The sequence below is a fragment of the Brassica napus genome, chromosome A6 (assembly GCF_020379485.1).
Source record: "Brassica napus cultivar Da-Ae chromosome A6, Da-Ae, whole genome shotgun sequence".
Classification (NCBI taxonomy): domain Eukaryota; kingdom Viridiplantae; phylum Streptophyta; class Magnoliopsida; order Brassicales; family Brassicaceae; genus Brassica; species Brassica napus.
In genome coordinates this window covers 22053533-22072081 of record NC_063439.1, presented here as the reverse complement: position 1 = coordinate 22072081, position 18549 = coordinate 22053533, and the positions used below count along the sequence as shown (strand labels likewise).

At 38.0% G+C, this 18549-nt stretch overlaps 2 protein-coding genes and 1 non-coding gene across 4 annotated transcripts; 1 reads left to right on the top strand and 2 right to left on the bottom strand.

Annotated features, from left to right (window-relative positions):
* Positions 1-5264: 5264 nt before the first annotated feature.
* Positions 5265-6988, bottom strand: LOC106348519. Its single transcript, XM_013788270.3, has 3 exons — positions 6560-6988; positions 5821-5874; positions 5265-5741 (listed from the first exon to the last, which is right to left on the bottom strand). Exons 1-3 carry the CDS (start codon positions 6836-6838, stop codon positions 5547-5549), a joined length of 528 nt encoding a protein of 175 aa, XP_013643724.2. The 5' UTR covers positions 6839-6988; the 3' UTR covers positions 5265-5546.
* A 221-nt stretch (positions 6989-7209) lies between these two features.
* On the top strand, positions 7210-10846 carry LOC125575901 (zinc finger BED domain-containing protein RICESLEEPER 2-like). 2 transcript variants are annotated; one of them, XM_048735124.1, is made up of 4 exons: positions 7210-7976; positions 8192-8910; positions 8996-10507; positions 10597-10846. In XM_048735124.1, exons 3-4 carry the CDS (start codon positions 9475-9477, stop codon positions 10623-10625), a joined length of 1062 nt encoding a protein of 353 aa, XP_048591081.1. In that variant the 5' UTR covers positions 7210-7976; positions 8192-8910; positions 8996-9474; the 3' UTR covers positions 10626-10846. The 2 variants fall into 2 exon arrangements, with proteins under 2 accessions (XP_048591081.1, XP_048591080.1); XM_048735123.1 differs by having other exon boundaries at positions 8996-10846.
* A 2161-nt stretch (positions 10847-13007) lies between these two features.
* On the bottom strand, positions 13008-13114 carry LOC125576036. The gene has a single exon (XR_007314570.1). It is a non-coding gene; the product is annotated as a small nucleolar RNA R71 (small nucleolar RNA).
* Positions 13115-18549: the final 5435 nt, after the last annotated feature.

Here is an 18549-nt window from a genome sequence, read left to right as displayed (position 1 = left end):
TTTTCAGACTTAGGCTGACAGCCGCCGGCTTAATGAAAGCGGACGGCCGGATTTAACCCCAACAAATTTTAAAAATATTATTATTTAAAACGTTTTTAAAAATTGATGAAACAAAATTATTTTAAGAAAGAAAGAAAGAAATATATAAACAAGGGGACCACATAGCGCGTGGGGTCTACTGACTGGTGAGGGGAGAGAAGGTGTTTAAGTAGCCAACTGTTTACCTATCTCCAAATGGTCCCCTGCCTAGTTCACACTAAAATTCTTATATAGAAACCATTTTATTTCTTTAAGGTAAAATCAACTTCGTTCTGACAAAAAAAGAAAACATTTCAATGAAAGATTTCAAAATTTATTATCTATTATATCTGACAAAAGGGAAATAGTACTCTAATTATTAAAGCATGTCCAATGGGGATCCTTAGCAAAAAATTCTTAGCAAAAAAGTATTATAATAATATGTAAGGCCTACTAAATTTAAGAGTTTGTGTCAAATTAATCTTTAGCTAAGGATCAGATTTGTTACTGTACGCGGGTTCCACCGCCACGTGGGATCCCGTGATTAACTCTTTTTTTTAGCTAAAAAATAAAATAAAAATAATAAAATAATTTAAAAAAATTTACCTTGATTATAGAGCCAAGAGTATCAGCATTGTGGATGGTCTTACTACCAAAAGTATTTACTATTTTTTTGTCAATCAAAAGTATTTACTAAATAATCGTTATATAGTTTTATACTATTACAATTTGGTTATTTGGACATGTTAACTTAAAAAAAAATATTTGATAAGTTTGAGTTAGTCTTTAAAAAAATATACAAAAGGGTTTTGTGTTGGTTCTAGTTTGAGACCTAGGTTCACTTAAAGGCATGATTAAACCAAGTTTTTTAATTGGGATTCTTAACTCATTATTTGATAATTATTTGTTCTTTTTTTATATATATTTTTGAGCTAAGAAACAATTTTATATCTCTTATTTAAGAAAAAGTTCTTAGTTTTTCTTAAAAAACCTAAAAACCGTCTCTTAACCGAAGCTAAAAATTTTAGTTAAGAGACTGGGTAAATCATGGTTTAGGGAGAGATGATATGGGTCTAATAACTTCTTTTTTTTAACAACATGCCTCTAATAACTAATTACAAGTATTATCAAAGGCAATCCAATAGACCAGTGGATCCAAACTTTCTGGTTAATAAATTTAAAACTATATTTTGTAATTTTGTGTGTTTGTTCTTTCTTTTCTCTTCTTCATTTGATGATTACCACCTTTTGTGGTTGGTTGCAGTTTCATTGATTTGTTTCTTCTAAAAATTCTTGTTGAATGATCTTTGATAAGTAACGATAATTTGTAACCTCATTTTTCACTATGATTAATTATCTGTAAAATTAACAAGATAACAAAAACTAGAACTCGTGAAAAGCAAAAAATACTCATCAAAACTGAAAACTAAATTACAGTGAAAGATTTGTAACACATCACTTACATAAAGACTATGTATCTTCGAATTTGTATTAATAATAAGATGGAAGTTATAAAAAAAAAAAATTACAGTGAAAGAGTTGTTTGAAGATTGACCGATATGTTGTTAGGGTTTATCCAGAAACACATATCCTCCTTTACAATCTTCACATCAGAGATATAATAAGGTATTAATAAAATTTCGAGCGGTGACTGAATAAATTGCTTTGCCTTTGGATCATATCTTGCCCTGGCAGCGTTCATGCTCATTTCGGTCTCTAGTCTGGACCACTTCGATGGGATCAAGATACTCGGTTAGCAAAAAAAAAAAATCTTTTGATCCTTCTTATTTCTTTTTTTTTTATCTAAAGCTGAATACATCCACACAATTTCTCACCAAAAAAAAAAAAATTCTCACAAGATATAACGAAAATAAATAAGTTTCGTCCACTAAATTTTCAAGTAAAATATTATATGTTATATTTACGATAAATCATTCAAACGCAAAAGCCAGCCAAACACCTCTGTAACATACTATTTTACTTACTATGAAACAGTAAATGCATGATACTAAAAATAGTAAAGAAAATTCTCTATATTTTATATATTTATATATGTGGAATCTCGCTACTCGAGATCTGCTATTTAATTTTGTTTGAAATGTCCCAGTTAAATTAAGTAAAAAAAGATGTTCCAGTTAAATTACTATAACATGAACTCGTGGTTGTGTGAGATATATTGCGTTTGTGACAATCCTAACTTTTATGATCCTACGATGCACATGAAACATATTATAATAGAAGATCGGGTTAACCTGAGAATGTTAATAATAAAAGTTAAAACTATGGAGATTGATTTATGGTATGTACAGTCTCGTAACTCAAATCATGCACAAATTCCTCTGTATATCATGTGCCTCCTGAAATGTTTCTTCACCTAGTTCAAGAATATGCATTGGTAGAATAATTTAGTGAATTGACAACTCTCACTCTCCTTGTCATCGAGGGAGCCCTCTAGGATTATTCTTCTTCTCGGATGTAGTAGTAGTGAGGGTCGGATCCAAATGACATTTATAATGGAAGGAAAATAAAACTAATATAAATGGTTAACTTAGCCCTCAAACTGAGAGTAACCATCTTATATATTCATTATTAGAACAAGTCTCTAGTTTGGATAGTTTGTGTTAAATTGTAAGAATAAAATGAATGAAGATCGATCTGAATTAATTTGCCGACAGGGTTCTATAGTATTTTGTCAACGATTCAGCTAAAATCTTAAAATTGTGGGATAGAGATGGAAACGAAGTGTAGCTAATTGACAAAGATTTCCAGTAAAACCTGGTTGATAATCTAGACAGATCAGAAGCATTAATATCATTTTGATGGGTTTAAAAGACAGTACGCACAGACACTTACATACCCTTTATAAAAGTCAAGTCTTACTCATGCTGGTCTTTATTCATTGCAATATAGTATACAATATGACAACATGCATCTATGCATATATATTGCCGACAAGATACACATCATTATATATATAACAGAAATGAAGCAAAATACATGAACACGAAATTAGGTTAAATGCAATGGAATCTAGCGCAAAAGATATCTAGTTTATCATATTTAACTATAGTTGAAGTCTATCATAATTCTGACACGCCCAAATATTTGTTGAACACTAAATAGATGATATGCAGTGAGACATTTTTGTGTGAATAATGTACCTAGTGACTATATCACATTCCCAAAGATCTTGATATCTAACAAATCAAACTATCTTTGATACAAGTACACTACTCTTAACCAATAATACTCATTCCCCTCCCATTAAGCTGATTTCGAAATTGATTAATAGTGGTCAAATGTCTTCTATATCATGAATTGCTCAAATGTCTTCATATTATATTATTATTAATATTTAGCATGTGTTTGTCTTTAGTATGGTCATGAATAATGTACCTAGAGACTATATCACATTTCCAAAGATCTTGATATCTAACAAATCAAACTATCTTTGATACAAGTACACTACTCTTAACCAATAATACTCGTTCCCCTCCCATAATTAAGCTGATATCGAAATTGATTGATAGTGCTCAAATGTCTTCATATTATATTATTATTTATATTTAGCATGTGTTTGTCTTTAGTTTAAGATTATGTTTTTCAAACGTGAATCCAGAAATACACAGTTTTGATTTGAATCCCAACATTATTGATATTTTGATTGGACTCCTTTCTCACGTTTAGGGTTCTTTCCAAAAAGTTAGATGCAGCATATCTATTGTTCGACTTTATCATTGTATTATTATATACAAATATAATTAATGAACCACGAAAGGTCCAGTTTGGGGCCTACTTATCTTCTTGGCCGGCTATGGTAATCATTTTTCCAGTCCAAGCAAATCTAAGCCGAAGTAACAACGAACTTTGATGAAACGATTGCACAAAACCATGTATAAGTAGTTTTCACAGTCAGTGAAAATAATAGAAGCATCAAGAGGAACAAAAACTATTGATCTTAAATGTTCAAAGTAGTAGAAGTCATAGGAACATGTAATGTTAAGGAATGTGAAGCGAGTGTAAAAATAAGCATTGAGTAAAACAGGTATATAAGAAGTCAAGAAGAATGAGACATTTGTATGCTCCTCAAGTTAAAATCCTCCCACATTAGACTGTTCTCCATTAAAAGCGGACCACCAAAAATAGAGAAAAAAGCAAAGACAATTTCCATTAGTACTCAATTCTTTTGAGATTGGACCACTCCTCCACTCTCCTCTCCTTTCATTCTCAATGCCTCTGCCTTTGGCCATACCATTACCACACCCACATTGCTTGCTTACTTTTGGTCATCAATTTGACACATCTGAGTCTCTTAGGCCATTTTCGCTACCTAACATCGGAAAGAAGCTAAGCAATGATCTACTAATGAAAGACATCCAGCTGGTTCTTGACTTTTATGAGAATACGGCCCATAACTTTTTATACATCCTGAAGCTTAAATCACCAGAAAAATGATAAGTACGAAACGGTCTCACAATCTATGACGTGTTAGTACATGAAATGGTAGTACTACTACTACCAATGATGTAACTAGGTTCTGAGAAACTGATAGAGAACATAAGATTTGGATTCGAAAAAAAAAAGAAATATACTTTGATTCGTGTAAGCTTATGTGAGGCATGAAACTGGATAGATGCTAGCAAAAGGCTATTAACGAATTGACTGTGTGGGCATTAAATTACACCAGGATGAATTTTGACGATGTGGCATTGTAACTAACCAAGATAATGAATTCAAGTTAGATTATCCTACGTTATAATAATACTTTTAAACGTAAAATAACGTTATATTAATCAGGTAAACATTTGATTTTGAGTAGGCATAGCTTGGTGCCATGGACGATCCAGTTCCAAATGCGTCACTCTTACTTATGATGGATGGATCTAGTCTACGATGGCACATCCTCTTACATTGAATTAGGCTTTGTTGCACTCTTAGATATATGAAATGGTCAGCCCAGGGGCCAGAAACACACATCCTCTTACATTGATTTGGGCTTTGTTGCACTCTTAGGTATATCAAGTGGTCGTTTTAGCCCAGGGGTCATTTGCTTTCTTTTGTTGGTCAAAATAAGAATAGAGATGAGACAGCAGGGAACATATATTTTGGGTTTATTTATAGTTTGTTTTCAAGGCGCTATTAAAGGAGCTTTGAGCAAAGACCAAATGGATAATGCTTGTTGAAAGTGACATTTAAATTCCATGTTGCTCGTTTGTTTGGATTTTATAAGCGAGGAGTCATCAAAGAACATTACAAAATGACTCCTTGTGCTAATATAGACAAACATTACAAAATGACACTACAAAAGAAACCAAAAAAAGTATTTGTTTTCTTTATCCTACACATCTGCGTATGATCTTTTATCTGTGATATATGGACGAAAATTCCTTGAGGAATTTATACGCAGATCTTTTTTTCATTTTTTCTTGAGCTCCTGCGAGGCAGACTCTTTTCTGAAGCTGAGCCAAAGATGATCAGATGAGTCCACTCTGATCAAACCAGATTCTAATGGTTTAAGTGTGTTTCCTTCATCTTACAATACTTATATCATATAGTGTTGCTTCCTCACATGGCATTAAATTCAAGTCAGGTAGCAGGAAATTGCCATCCTCATTCTCTACCAAATTACATTCTGAGAGAGACGTAGAAATTTGTGTGTTCAACTTCATTCTCTTTAAGTTCTTGTTCTTGATGTCTCCTCGTTCGCGGAGCGATGCAGTGTCCTGCTCATAAAAGAAAGCACATTCATAAAGAGAAGATCTTAATCACAGATAGGAGTGGTCACAAGAACTAGCTAGGAACCTTTTTGTTCTGCAATCTTCTGACATCAAAATCCAAGTCATCGGTTACAAGAACCTGCGATAAACAAGAATCGTTTAATAATAAATGGGGGGAAGTTGAGTCACAAGAAACAGAAGATGACAAAGTCCCCACTCTAATTAAATGTTTGGGAAAAATGGTCCCATGTGATGATAACAATAGCAATATGAACGCGTCTTGTCAATGAGGTTGATAACCTAACTCTCCTTTCCAAACACACACTTCACATATCTAATCCATAAACTCTCCCTACAATCCAAACTAATTCATTTGACTTGTCTTAGAACTCATAGCGGTGGTCCACTGTTTACAAACTAGACATAACTCATAGGCCGGCCCATCACAAACAACAGTTAAGTATTAGCCGATCCAGATTATTATTTATTATTAAGGAAAATATAGCTAACTAAAGTTTAATTAATAGATATTTAATTAAAGATGATTAAAGTAATTATGCCGGATTATTGCCTATGCTATGCCATTACTCGAATGACAAGGAACGAAACAGACAAACAGAAACGGCGACGTATCACACTATTCTTTTGGACAGCCTTAGAAATGACAGGAATACCCTCTCCATGTCAAACACTTGAAGTTTTGTCGGGGAAACAAAACAGGAAGAAGCATTAAAACGAGATATGTTTGTTGTGAAGATGAAGATCTTGATGGTATTCAAACAAACATAGACGATAGAGTTTGAAAGAGGAAGACAACGACGAACCTTGGATCTAGATCCGACGGGAAATGAGCCAGCGGTGGCCTCGTGACCGTCGAGGTAAGCAGATGGAGAAGAAGAAGCGCTCCAAGAGAGCGGTGTACTCGGGCTGCATCTCGCTGATTCAGCTTCTTTTCTCGACCGTGGCTGCCGGTTTCCCCACCGGAGCGTCGGACACGAGAACAGAACAGGTCTGACTTTGGCTTTCTTGAGCTTAACAAGAAGCTCAGCCACCACTTCTCCATCTCTCATCGCTGACTTCGTCCAATCATCTGACGTCACCATCTCCGGTTCCAGACTTAACACTGACGAAACACACAGAGAACCAACCAAAAAGAAAAGGTAGAAGACACAAAGCGAAAGATACTACTAACTTTGAGACAGAGAGAGAGAAAAGAGGAGAAGAAAATTTTGGGTATGTGTGTGTGTGATAATGAGATTTTTTTTTTAATTTAATAATTATATTTGTACGTGTGGAGGTGTGGGAGAATTTAGTGGGACCCATGCTTGACATGGCACTTGGCTGCTAATCACAACAGCTTTTATAACTTGGGTCATTATAACAGTTTTTTACAAGTTATTTATGGGCTTCTGGTCATGGGCCTATTCTATGCGACCAATTCAAGGCTTTTTGTAAACAAAATAAATAAAGGGCTATTTGTTAACACTTATTAAGGAAGGATTAAATAAAATTTGTTTGGTTGATACTGAGCTACTAATTTTCTTTCTTATCTCAAGATTAACCAACACCATATTTCATTGCTGAGAAGGATGATCACTTCACGGCAGAGATGAGCGAGGAGTGCAAAAGCATAAGAGTGCACCAAGGAGAAATGAGAACAATTCGTAGGCTATAGGCCCGCTTGATTTTGTTCTTGACCCATCCCGCCAATTCGTCCAACATATGAAAGGTCTTCTTTTCTCTCTTGTTTTGTTTTCTTTTTCCTCCCTAGAACGTTTTTATATAACATAAAGTTGAAATCTCATGAATCTTTTGTACAATCTTACTTAGGTTTTGAGTCGGGAGTAGGCCTGGGCGTTTATAACGGGTCCCGAAAACAGAACCTCTAACCGAACCGAAAAACCGGTGTCGGATCGGTAACGGTACTGAGGAAAAACACCTATTAGGCTTTGTAATATCAAATGTTCGGAGGACGGGTCGGATCGGCAATAAACCGTTATCCGAATCAAAAACCGGACATAACCGACTTTAATGAAAGCTCGTGTACATATGTGTCTCCTCGATTACATCTCACCATTTCCTCGGTTACATCTCGTCGGCTCCTCTTCTCTTCGGCGGTGGAACCCTAGTTCCCACAAAAGCTCCTCGATTCAACCCCGTAATCACTGCAAAATGGCCACTATAAATCATCTGTGTTCTCTCCATTCGACTGCATCATATCTTTCCAGCAATCAATCACAGGTTCTTCTTCTTTCTTCTTCTCCTTGGTTCGAATTCTTTCGATATTATTGTTGTTCTTGTTTAAATATGTTTAGTCTAGGACTAGTTTAATCTTTTAGGAAGAAGCTTACCGTTTAATTCAATTGATATTTATGTCTACGCTTCTTCTTCATATTGATTTGAAATCGAATTTGGTCTTGACTTGTTCATCTCTTGTCGTGATTTCGTTGAAACAGATGGACTCGACATCATCTCTTGATCGAGAAACCCGTAGCAAAGAAGATGACTTTCAAACTCCGGATAGCAACAAAAGCAAAAGAAAAGAATGTGAAGGAAGTTCTCAACCATCCAAAGTGACTTCTCAACCATCCAAAGTCAAGCGGCTCCTCCCAACAAGATCAGAAGTATGGGAACATTATACAAGAACTAAAGAGGACAGAGACAGGTGTTTATGCAACTATTGCCAGAAGGAATACTCGTGTCTCACCACATCAGGGACCACAAACCTGAAGAAACATCTTGAAATCTGCAAAAACCATCAAGCGTGGTTAGCTAGCAAAAAGGAGAAACAAAAAGGTATTGCTGAAGATGGAAAGCTCAAGAAGTGTAAGCTTTCTGAAACTGTGTTTAGAGAAGCCACGAATGAGATGATTCTGTTGGGACAATTGCCTTTAGCGTTTGTTGACAGTGTGGCATGGAAGCATTTCTGTAAAAAGGTATGCATTCCTTAAGTGTAATTTAGCGTTTGCTGTTAATTATTCAATACAATATTTACATTTATGTATCTGATTTATATGTTTGTAGGCAATGCTGTACACTCCTCATTCAAGAAGGACCTCATCTAAAGACATCGTAAAGATGTATGTGGAGAAGAAAGAGGCATTGAAGAGATGGTTCTTATGCAATAAGCAACGTGTGTCTGTTACTACAGATATATGGGTTTCTCAAACTACAGGTTATACATTAGAAACATACTTGATTAATTTTTCATTAGCAACACCTTCCTCCACTTACTAACATTGTATAATTTTTCTTTGTAGGTGCTAGTTACATGGTGATCACAGTGCCTTACATTGATGCTTTGTGGCGCTTGAAGAAACTGATCATAGGCTTCAAGCACATCACGGATCACAAAGGTCAGACTATAGCTACTGTTTTGCTAGATTGCTTGGCTGAATGGGGAATTGAGAAGGTCTTTTGTATTACTGTTGACAATGCTACTGCGAATAGTTCAGCGTTAAGAAAGTTTCATAGTGCGTTTGCCTTAGTGTCTGAGCAGTCTCTTGTCTTAGATGGTGAGTTCTTGCACATGAGGTGTAGTGCTCACATAATAAACTTGATTGTGAGGGATGGAATGGCAGAGATAGACCAGAATGTGGCTGCTATCCGTAACGCTATCGCCTATGTCAGATCACATACAAATAGGCTGAGGTCTTTTGAGCTAAAGGTTGACTCGGGGAAGATCACAAGAGGAAGCTTGCCTTTGGACGTCAAGACAAGGTAGAATTCAACATATCTGATGTTGACAACAGCGCTGAAATTCAAGGTTGCGTTCGACAAGATGGAGGCAGAAGACAGGTTGTACAACGACTACTTCAGTGAGTTAGAGAATGGTTCTACAAGGGTTGGTCCTCCTCATCATACGGACTGGGATGCAGTGGAGAAATTGTGTCGGTTTCTTGTCATATTTTACAACTCAACATTGGTGGTATCAGCCTCAACTTCTCTCAATGCGCACAAGTGTTATGGCGAGATAGTAACCATTGCAACAAATCTGATGGCACTCATCGAGAGCTATGATTCTGAGTTGAAGTCGAAGGCAACAAAAATGTACAAGAAGTTCGACAAGTATTGGGATGGTCTCAAGAACTTGAACAAGATGCTAATGGTTGCGACTGTCTTTGATCCCACCAAGAAGTTGGAGCTTGCAAAGATGTGCTTTGAGGAATTGTATGGATTAGACACTGTCGAGTACAAGGAGGTGTACGAGTCCTTGATTACCGTCTTGAGAAGTCTGTTCAAAGAATACAGTGCAAGACATCGTTTTGATCCAAATGATCAATCATCTCAGCCTAGCAACAAATCTCAGTCTTCTCGAGAGCAGTCTAGCAACATTGAGATAGTGGATGATTGTGCTGGTTATAAGAGGATTGATGTGAGATACAAGAAGAAGCTGAACGAGATTGGGGTTAGAGAGAAAAGGGATGAATTGGAGACTTACCTCAGAGAGAGTGTGGAGAACCCGGAGTTGATGGTTGGAATGGATTATGATGTGCTGTCGTGGTGGAGGACGTACTCAACCAGATTTCCAGTGTTGTCTGAGATTGCTAGAGATGTTTTAGCAATGCAAGTGTCATCAGTTGCTTCAGAGAGTGCCTTTAGCACCAGTGGGAGGATTCTAGAGCCACACAGGAGCTGTCTTACTCATTTTATGGTTGAGGTTTTAATGTGTTCAGAGCAGTGGATGAAACAAGATCTTGAGGTGGAGACACAACAGCCTTCAAATGCACAAGTTCTTGTTGATCTTGAAGAGGATGACAAACTTGAAAGAGGTAACACTATTAGTTCTTACTTCAATTTTTCTTATTGCTTACAATATAAATGTACATTTTAAACATTGTTTCTAACTTCCATTTTGCAGAGAATGAAGATGCAGCAATGTTGGAGTAAGAAGGCCAGCCCGTCACCAAGAAGAAGATTGTCTTTATGTTTGAAACTTGAACGATTTGCACTTGTTTTTTTAGTACTTTGTTATGCCTTTGTTTTCATTTTGGTTCCTATGTTCTTGTTGTGTTCAAAACTAAAGTATCTTTGAATTTGGTTGTTATTTGAACGAGATGAATTTTATTTCAGTTTCGGATGTTTAAGTTTGTTAAGTTATTTTAAGGTACTTTTTTTTTCTTTCGGTTACTTTGGTTACAATAAACCGGACTGATATCTTGCATATTTGCATTGTTTTATCCATTCATCCATTAGCATTTTCATCATATAGATTAGGATTTAGCCATGTCTAGGTTGCATTTTGCATTCATTGTCCTCATTAGGTGTTGGAGTGCCACATGGAGTTCTTGGGGACATTTGGATGCATTTGGAGCTTAAAGGACGTGAAACAGGTGATCATTGGACGAGCAGAGCATGGGAGCGAGGTTCCGCAGCGACGTCATGAGGTCGCTCCAAAGCACCTCTCAGAGCGACCTAGCTAGAGCGACCCCGTGCAGTCGCTCGCATCTCACACCCCTCTCGGAGCGACCTCCCAAAGCGACACCCCGAGGTCGCTCGCGTCTCTATGGCGAGACGACAAGAAGCGAAGCCCGGAGCGACCTCTCAGAGCGACCTACCAAGGTCGCTCCCGATCCAGAGCGACCCGTTGGAGCGACACACCAAAGTCGCTCGCGACCTCTCGCCCGGAGACACCAAAAATCGGCCCTGGAGCGACTTCCCGGAGCGACACCTGCAAGTCGCTCCGCGTTATTTTGCTGCCGAAAATCATGATTTCTTAAGGACCTTTTTGCAATTTATTTTGGACGTTTTACACTTTCTAAACCTAAGTTAAGTACTTTGTAAGCCATTGGAGGCAAGATAATCTCTTTTCTAGAGGAGAACTAGTAAAAAAACCTCTTTTGATTCAGATTTCATTGCATTCATCTTGTGTTCTTGTTGATTTCTTATCTATTTCTCTACATGGTTAATCTAGAATCCAATATGGGTTTAAGAGGAATCATGGAGATTAGTGAGTAATCACCTTTTGAATTCATGGGTTAGGGAGATTAAGGGTGATTAGGTTAGAGCTAGGATGTTTTAGTGTAGATCATTCATATTTCCTTGCTAGTAGAGTAATCATAATGCATCTTCTGAGTTGGCCACTCAGTTGTTGATCCTTAGGCATTTCTCACCCGAAAGGTGTTCGATGAAATGCCCGAGACAACTCTCCTAGGCTTTTAGTATACTTTGCCAAAGACATTTGTTGTTAAAGGTGCTAAGATAGCTAATAGACTTGTTAGTAATGATTGCTTTCATATTATTCAACCAAAGACATTTGATGTTTGAGATGTGTTAGCAAATGAGCATTCATCTAGACATAGAGCTTGTTTAGAATTGTGTCTAGGCTTAAGGTTGATAGTTTGATTGATCATTTGCCATCTTTAGTTCGATACTTGATCACCCAAGGTCTAATTCCTATGCCCATGAATTCTCTTTTCCCTTAGTCAAGAAAGTATCATTCTGTTATCGCTTTTTAGTTTTATTCATAGTTTAAAACCCATCTAAATCATTGGTTGCACTTAGATTAAGTGAGTACTTGCATTCTCAGTGCTTTGATATCCCTCAGAACTGGTTCGACAATCTTCTATACTACAACATTTGTCTTAGGAGCCTTGAAAACTCCTAACATCAAATTGGCGCCGTTGCCAAATTCTGAGTAGATTTGAACATTGAGATTTAGTCACTTGCTTGAGACTAAGTCATTTTTATTTTCTTTTGTTACTGATTCTCTTTCTTCACCTCCCTTTAATCTACAGGTGTATGAACTTGAGGAGCAGGGGTCCATCAAACCTAGTTCCAATAGCTGCAGACATCAGAGCTTTAGAGAGAGAGTGTGCTAGAAATAGAAGAGAAGAAGAGCAACAGGCTCACTTGCAGAGATTGAGTACTGATATGGGAGACATACCTCAAAACCAACAGCGAGCAGCTCGACCCATTGGCACTTACGACCGCCCCAACATTCATGGTCATAGATTGGGAATCCGAGCACCCGCTGTGGCAGCCAACAACTTTGAGATCAAATCAGGACTCCTCAACGTGATCGAGAACAACAAGTATCATGGCTTGGCTCTAGAGGATCCATTTGATCACTTGGACAGGTTCGACAGCTACTGTGGGTTGTCAAAAACCAATGGTGTGTCCGAAGATGCCTTAAAGCTCAAGCTATTCCCTTTCTCTTTGGGGGATAAGGCACGTCAGTGGGAGAAGTCTCTACCCAGTGACTCCATCACTACTTGGGATGACTGCAAGAAAGCATTCTTGGAGAAGTTCTTCTCTACTTCAAGAACTGCTAAGCTGAGAAACGAGATTTCCAGTTTTCAACAGAAGAACTTGGAAGGCTTCAGTGAAGCCTGGGAGAGATTCAAGGGCTACCAAGCTCAATGCCCACACCATGGCTTTTCTAAGGAGAGCTTACTGAGCACATTCTACCGTGGTGCTCTTCCTAAGTACAGAGCCAGACTGGATACAGCTAGTAATGGGTTCTTCTTGGGGAAAACTGAGGAGGATGCAGAAGAGCTGGTTGACAACATGGTAAAGAGTGATGCAGTCTACATTGGAGACCACGACAGAGGCAGTAGGACAGATGATAAGCAGACGAGAAAAGAGATCAAAGCTTTGGAAGACAAGATCGACCTACTCATTGCTGAAAAAGCAACCCAAGAGCAGCTGAAGTTTGTTGGTAACTCCAAGCAGGAAGATCCACTTGCTGTCAATGAGGTTGAGGGTTTGGAAGGTCAAGAGGAGTTGTGTTTCATTAACAACAATGGTAGCTGGTACAAAAAGGAGCCCAACTTTCAGTACAACAACTACCAACAGAAATCCTATCCCAACAACCAACAGAGTGGTTATCCGCCTAGAAATAACCAGCAATGCAGCTATCAGCCTCAGCAAAACCCCTCGTCTGGTTCCTCTGCTCCTCAAGAGAGCAGCACTGATACCTTACTGAAACAAATCTTGGAGTCTCAGACTAGAAGTGAGAAGCAAGTTGGTTATGAGTTGAAGAACCTTCATTCCAAGATTGATGGGAGCTACAATGAGCTCAACAACAAATTCTCACACCTTGCTTCTACAGTCAGGAATTTAGAGAATCAATTTGCTTCCATGAACACTCACCAGAATCGCCAGCAAGGATCTCTACCTGGAAAGTCTGACCAAAATCCCAAGGAGGCCAAAGCTATCACCCTTAGGAGTGGTAAGCAGTTACCTCCTAGAACCCTCACCAAGGATGCTGAGAAACTAGGTGAGGAGGTGGCCATCAACATAGATGATGAAGTGGTGATTGTTGATGAGAAGATCAATGACGAGATCTTGGAGAAGATAGTGGAAGCCAAAGGTAAAGGAAAGGTTGGAGAAGAGAAGAAGACAGTAAAGGATGGTGAAGTTGTTACTCCAGCAAGTGAAAGTTCTTTTGTTCCTCCTCCATATGAACCCAAACTTCCATTCCCTGGTAGATTCAAGAAGCAGCTGCTAGAGAAGTACAAGGCTCTGTTTGAGAAGCAAATGAGTGAAGCTCAGGTTGCAATGCCCATCATCGATGCTTTCATGTTGATTCCTCAATACAACAAGTTCCTGAAAGATGTTGTAGCTGCAAAGAAGAAGGAGATGGAAGACATGATGATTCTTACCCATGAGTGCAATGCCATCATCCAGAGGCTTGATGTTCCAGAGAAATTAGAGGATCCAGGAAGCTTCACACTACCTTGTGCTCTTGGACCTATGGTATTTGAGAAAAGTCTCTGCGATTTGGGAGCTAGTGTCAGCTTGATGCCTTTGTCTGTTGCAAAGAAGCTCGGATTCACTCAGTACAAGAAGTGTAGACTCTCTCTGGTGTTAGCTGATCGTTCAGTGAAGTACCCTGTGGGCATCTTAGAGGACCTCCCTGTGAAGATTGGAAGGTATGAGATACCTACAGATTTTGTGGTGCTTGAGATGGGTGAGGAGGCTCAAGATCCATTAATTCTAGGAAGGCCATTCTTAGCTACAGCAGGAGCTATTGTTAATGTGAAGGAGGGCACGATTGATCTCCATTTGGGTAAAGAGAACATCCTCCACTTTGACATCAAGGGGAAAATGAGGAAACCAACTGTGTTCGGGCAAGCCTTCTACATTGAAGAGATGGGCACTCCTGCTGATGAGCACCTTGAAGAGTTACCACCTGAGGACGACGAGGAGGGAGCATCTCCCTCTACTCATTCCCTATAGAAGGTAACCCACCACACTCCCTTGTATATACCATTTCATTTTTGCATATTAGTCTTCTTTTCGGTATCTCTCTCTACTTGACGACACAGAGACTGTGTAACTCAAGTTTGGGGGAGGTACCAAGTATTTGATCATGTTTGCTTTGATGTTGTTTCATTGAGTCATGTATTGCATACCTATTTGCATAAAAAAAAAAAACCAATCATTTAGTTTGCATCATTTGCATTTTTAGGAGAGTCTAGAGCATATAGGTTGCATTCACTTGCATTGGGAGCAATGATTTTAAATGCCTTGTAAAGAACACTACGTTGCACCTGAGTAGTTTTTGCACCTCTCAAAAAGACTTGTATGTTTCGAGCCTTGAAAACTCTTCCTGAAACTTGTTGATTACTGGAACTCAGTCTTTGAAGCCAACTACAACCTTATTTGAACTGAACGAACTTAATGCTTCTTGCTCATGGTCCCTTGTGTACTGAGTCATGGCTATACACACTTGAGTTGTCACATCCTTTATACCAATCTTTTTTTTGACAAACTCTAGTGGTAGACCACTCCCAGAACCTTTTCCTCCTTTTAAGCTTTCATTGTTTGATGAGTGAGGCCTTTTTCGGAAAGTCTTACATGTGCATAATGTTGAGAGTATCGGGAACGACAATGCTTGATCTTCATTCTTGCTAGATTGGACACTCTATTGTCTAGCTATAGGTGGGGGTGAGTGTTGTGATTATGATTTGGGAGAAATGAAAAAAAAAAAAAAAGAATAGACTCTTTGTGCTTAAGTGAATTGATTTTCTGGGATAAGTAGAGAATCTCTAGCTCTAGTTTTGAAAAGTCTTGGCCCCCAACCTAAAAAAAAAAAATATATATATATAAAAAAAAAAAAAAAAGAAATCGAAAAAAGAAAAAAAAAAAAAAAAGAAAAGAAAGAAAAGGGGGCTAGCAAAGTTGTTAGGAGCTAAGAAATGTTTTGAGGTTGTAGAAAAATCCCTTGTAGATTTCAAAAAGAAAGAGTTAAAGTTCTTAAGATCTTTTGGTGAGAGGTGTGAGTTGGGTTTGACATTTGGGAATGATTGTGTAATTGTATGTTTGGGAAAAGGGTAGAACAATGGAGATTGAGCATTGTATGCATGAGTTGGTCCCTTTCTTTGATATATTATGTGCAATGTCAAGGCTACTTGTTTTGAGAGTAAACCACCTTAAAGATCATATGTTTTGAACCTCTTGAATCACTTGAATAAAAGCCTTCTCTTACCCAACCAAATGACTTGGACCAACTGACCATTTGCAAGAATTCACCTGATGTTTTGTGCTTAATGAATGTGAGAGTTGGTTGATTTGAATGTGTGGATGCTTGATGATGAGTGTAAGAACAAAAAGAGTTAAGATAGGCCTAGAGAAGCTAGAGTGTAATAAGAGAGTGTGCTAGTTGTGTTTCTTTTGGCTATGTGCTCCCTCCTTCAACCTCTCTCCCTATGAGTTCTAGAAAGTTCACTTGTGGACAAGTAAAAGAACAAGTTTGGGGGAGTTGATATCTTGCATATTTGCATTGTTTTATCCATTCATCCATTAGCATTTTCATCATATAGATTAGGATTTAGCCATGTCTAGGTTGCATTTTGCATTCATTGTCCTCATTAGGTGTTGGAGTGCCACATGGAGTTCTTGGGGACATTTGGATGCATTTGGAGCTTAAAGGACGTGAAACAGGTGATCATTGGACGAGCAGAGCATGGGAGCGAGGTTCCGCAGCGACGTCATGAGGTCGCTCCAAAGCACCTCTCAGAGCGACCTAGCTAGAGCGACCCCGTGCAGTCGCTCGCATCTCACACCCCTCTCGGAGCGACCTCCCAAAGCGACACCCCGAGGTCGCTCGCGTCTTTATGGCGAGACGACAAGAAGCGAAGCCCGGAGCGACCTCTCAGAGCGACCTACCAAGGTCGCTCCCGATCCAGAGCGACCCGTTGGAGCGACACACCAAAGTCGCTCGCGACCTCTCGCCCGGAGACACCAAAAATCGGCCCTGGAGCGACTTCCCGGAGCGACACCTGCAAGTCGCTCCGCGTTATTTTGCTGCCGAAAATCATGATTTCTTAAGGACCTTTTTGCAATTTATTTTGGACGTTTTACACTTTCTAAACCTAAGTTAAGTACTTTGTAAGCCATTGGAGGCAAGATAATCTCTTTTCTAGAGGAGAACTAGTAAAAAAACCTCTTTTGATTCAGATTTCATTGCTTTCATCTTGTGTTCTTGTTGATTTCTTATCTATTTCTCTACATGGTTAATCTAGAATCCAATATGGGTTTAAGAGGAATCATGGAGATTAGTGAGTAATCACCTTTTGAATTCATGGGTTAGGGAGATTAAGGGTGATTAGGTTAGAGCTAGGATGTTTTAGTGTAGATCATTCATATTTCCTTGCTAGTAGAGTAATCATAATGCATCTTCTGAGTTGGCCACTCAGTTGTTGATCCTTAGGCATTTCTCACCCGAAAGGTGTTCGATGAAATGCCCGAGACAACTCTCCTAGGCTTTTAGTATACTTTGCCAAAGACATTTGTTGTTAAAGGTGCTAAGATAGCTAATAGACTTGTTAGTAATGATTGCTTTCATATTATTCAACCAAAGACATTTGATGTTTGAGATGTGTTAGCAAATGAGCATTCATCTAGACATAGAGCTTGTTTAGAATTGTGTCTAGGCTTAAGGTTGATAGTTTGATTGATCATTTGCCATCTTTAGTTCGATACTTGATCACCCAAGGTCTAATTCCTATGCCCATGAATTCTCTTTTCCCTTAGTCAAGAAAGTATCATTCTGTTATCGCTTTTTAGTTTTATTCATAGTTTAAAACCCATCTAAATCATTGGTTGCACTTAGATTAAGTGAGTACTTGCATTCTCAGTGCTTTGATATCCCTCAGAACTGGTTCGACAATCTTCTATACTACAACATTTGTCTTAGGAGCCTTGAAAACTCCTAACATCACGGACTCGAACCGAAACCATTTCTACTTCGGGTTTTCACGGATCTTGAAATCATCCTCCGAACCGAACCGATCCCGAAGAGTTCCGAACCGAGACCGTACCGAAAAATCAAATAAACCGAATGGTGTTTATATCCTTAGATTCGAAAGACCGATAACCCGTTTCACCCGACCCGAACCCGAATGGTACACCGAACGCCCAGGCTTAGTCGGAAGTGTATAATTAGTGAATGGTACACATGTGTATCTCATCCACAAAATTTTCCCAATTCAACAAATTTGTGTTACTTCATAACAAAATATGCACACAAGCAGTTCAAATTTGCTTATGTACGTCTTTTATAAAAAAGTGGATGAACTACTATTATTTGTCTATACACATGTTTGATGAAGGGTTTCATCCACTTTTTATTTATTAAATTCTCTTTAATTTTTTAGCATTAAAGTTAATCTTTTAATTTTTTTCTTATTAATTAACTAACATATGTAAATACCATTTACATTTATTTAAGATGTAAATTTTGTTTCACTTAAATAAAATATTTGTATTTGTATTATACATTATATGTTATATATATATATATATATATATATATTCTTATTTGATAGTATACTTTATTTTTAAAATGTGTTATTTTATTGTCCGA

Excerpts from the sequence above, each read along its gene's own strand:
- LOC106348519 (XM_013788270.3), bottom strand. The coding sequence starts at position 6,838 with ATGGTGACGTCAGATGATTGGACGAAGTCAGCGATGAGAGATGGAGAA. Across the intron at positions 5,875-6,559 it reads CCGTCGGATCTAGATCCAAG|GTTCTTGTAACCGATGACTT; the intron begins GTTCGTCGTTGT and ends TGTTTATCGCAG. Across the intron at positions 5,742-5,820 it reads GAAGATTGCAGAACAAAAAG|GACACTGCATCGCTCCGCGA; the intron begins GTTCCTAGCTAG and ends TTTTATGAGCAG.
- LOC125575901 (XM_048735123.1), top strand. The coding sequence starts at position 9,475 with ATGTTGACAACAGCGCTGAAATTCAAGGTTGCGTTCGACAAGATGGAG.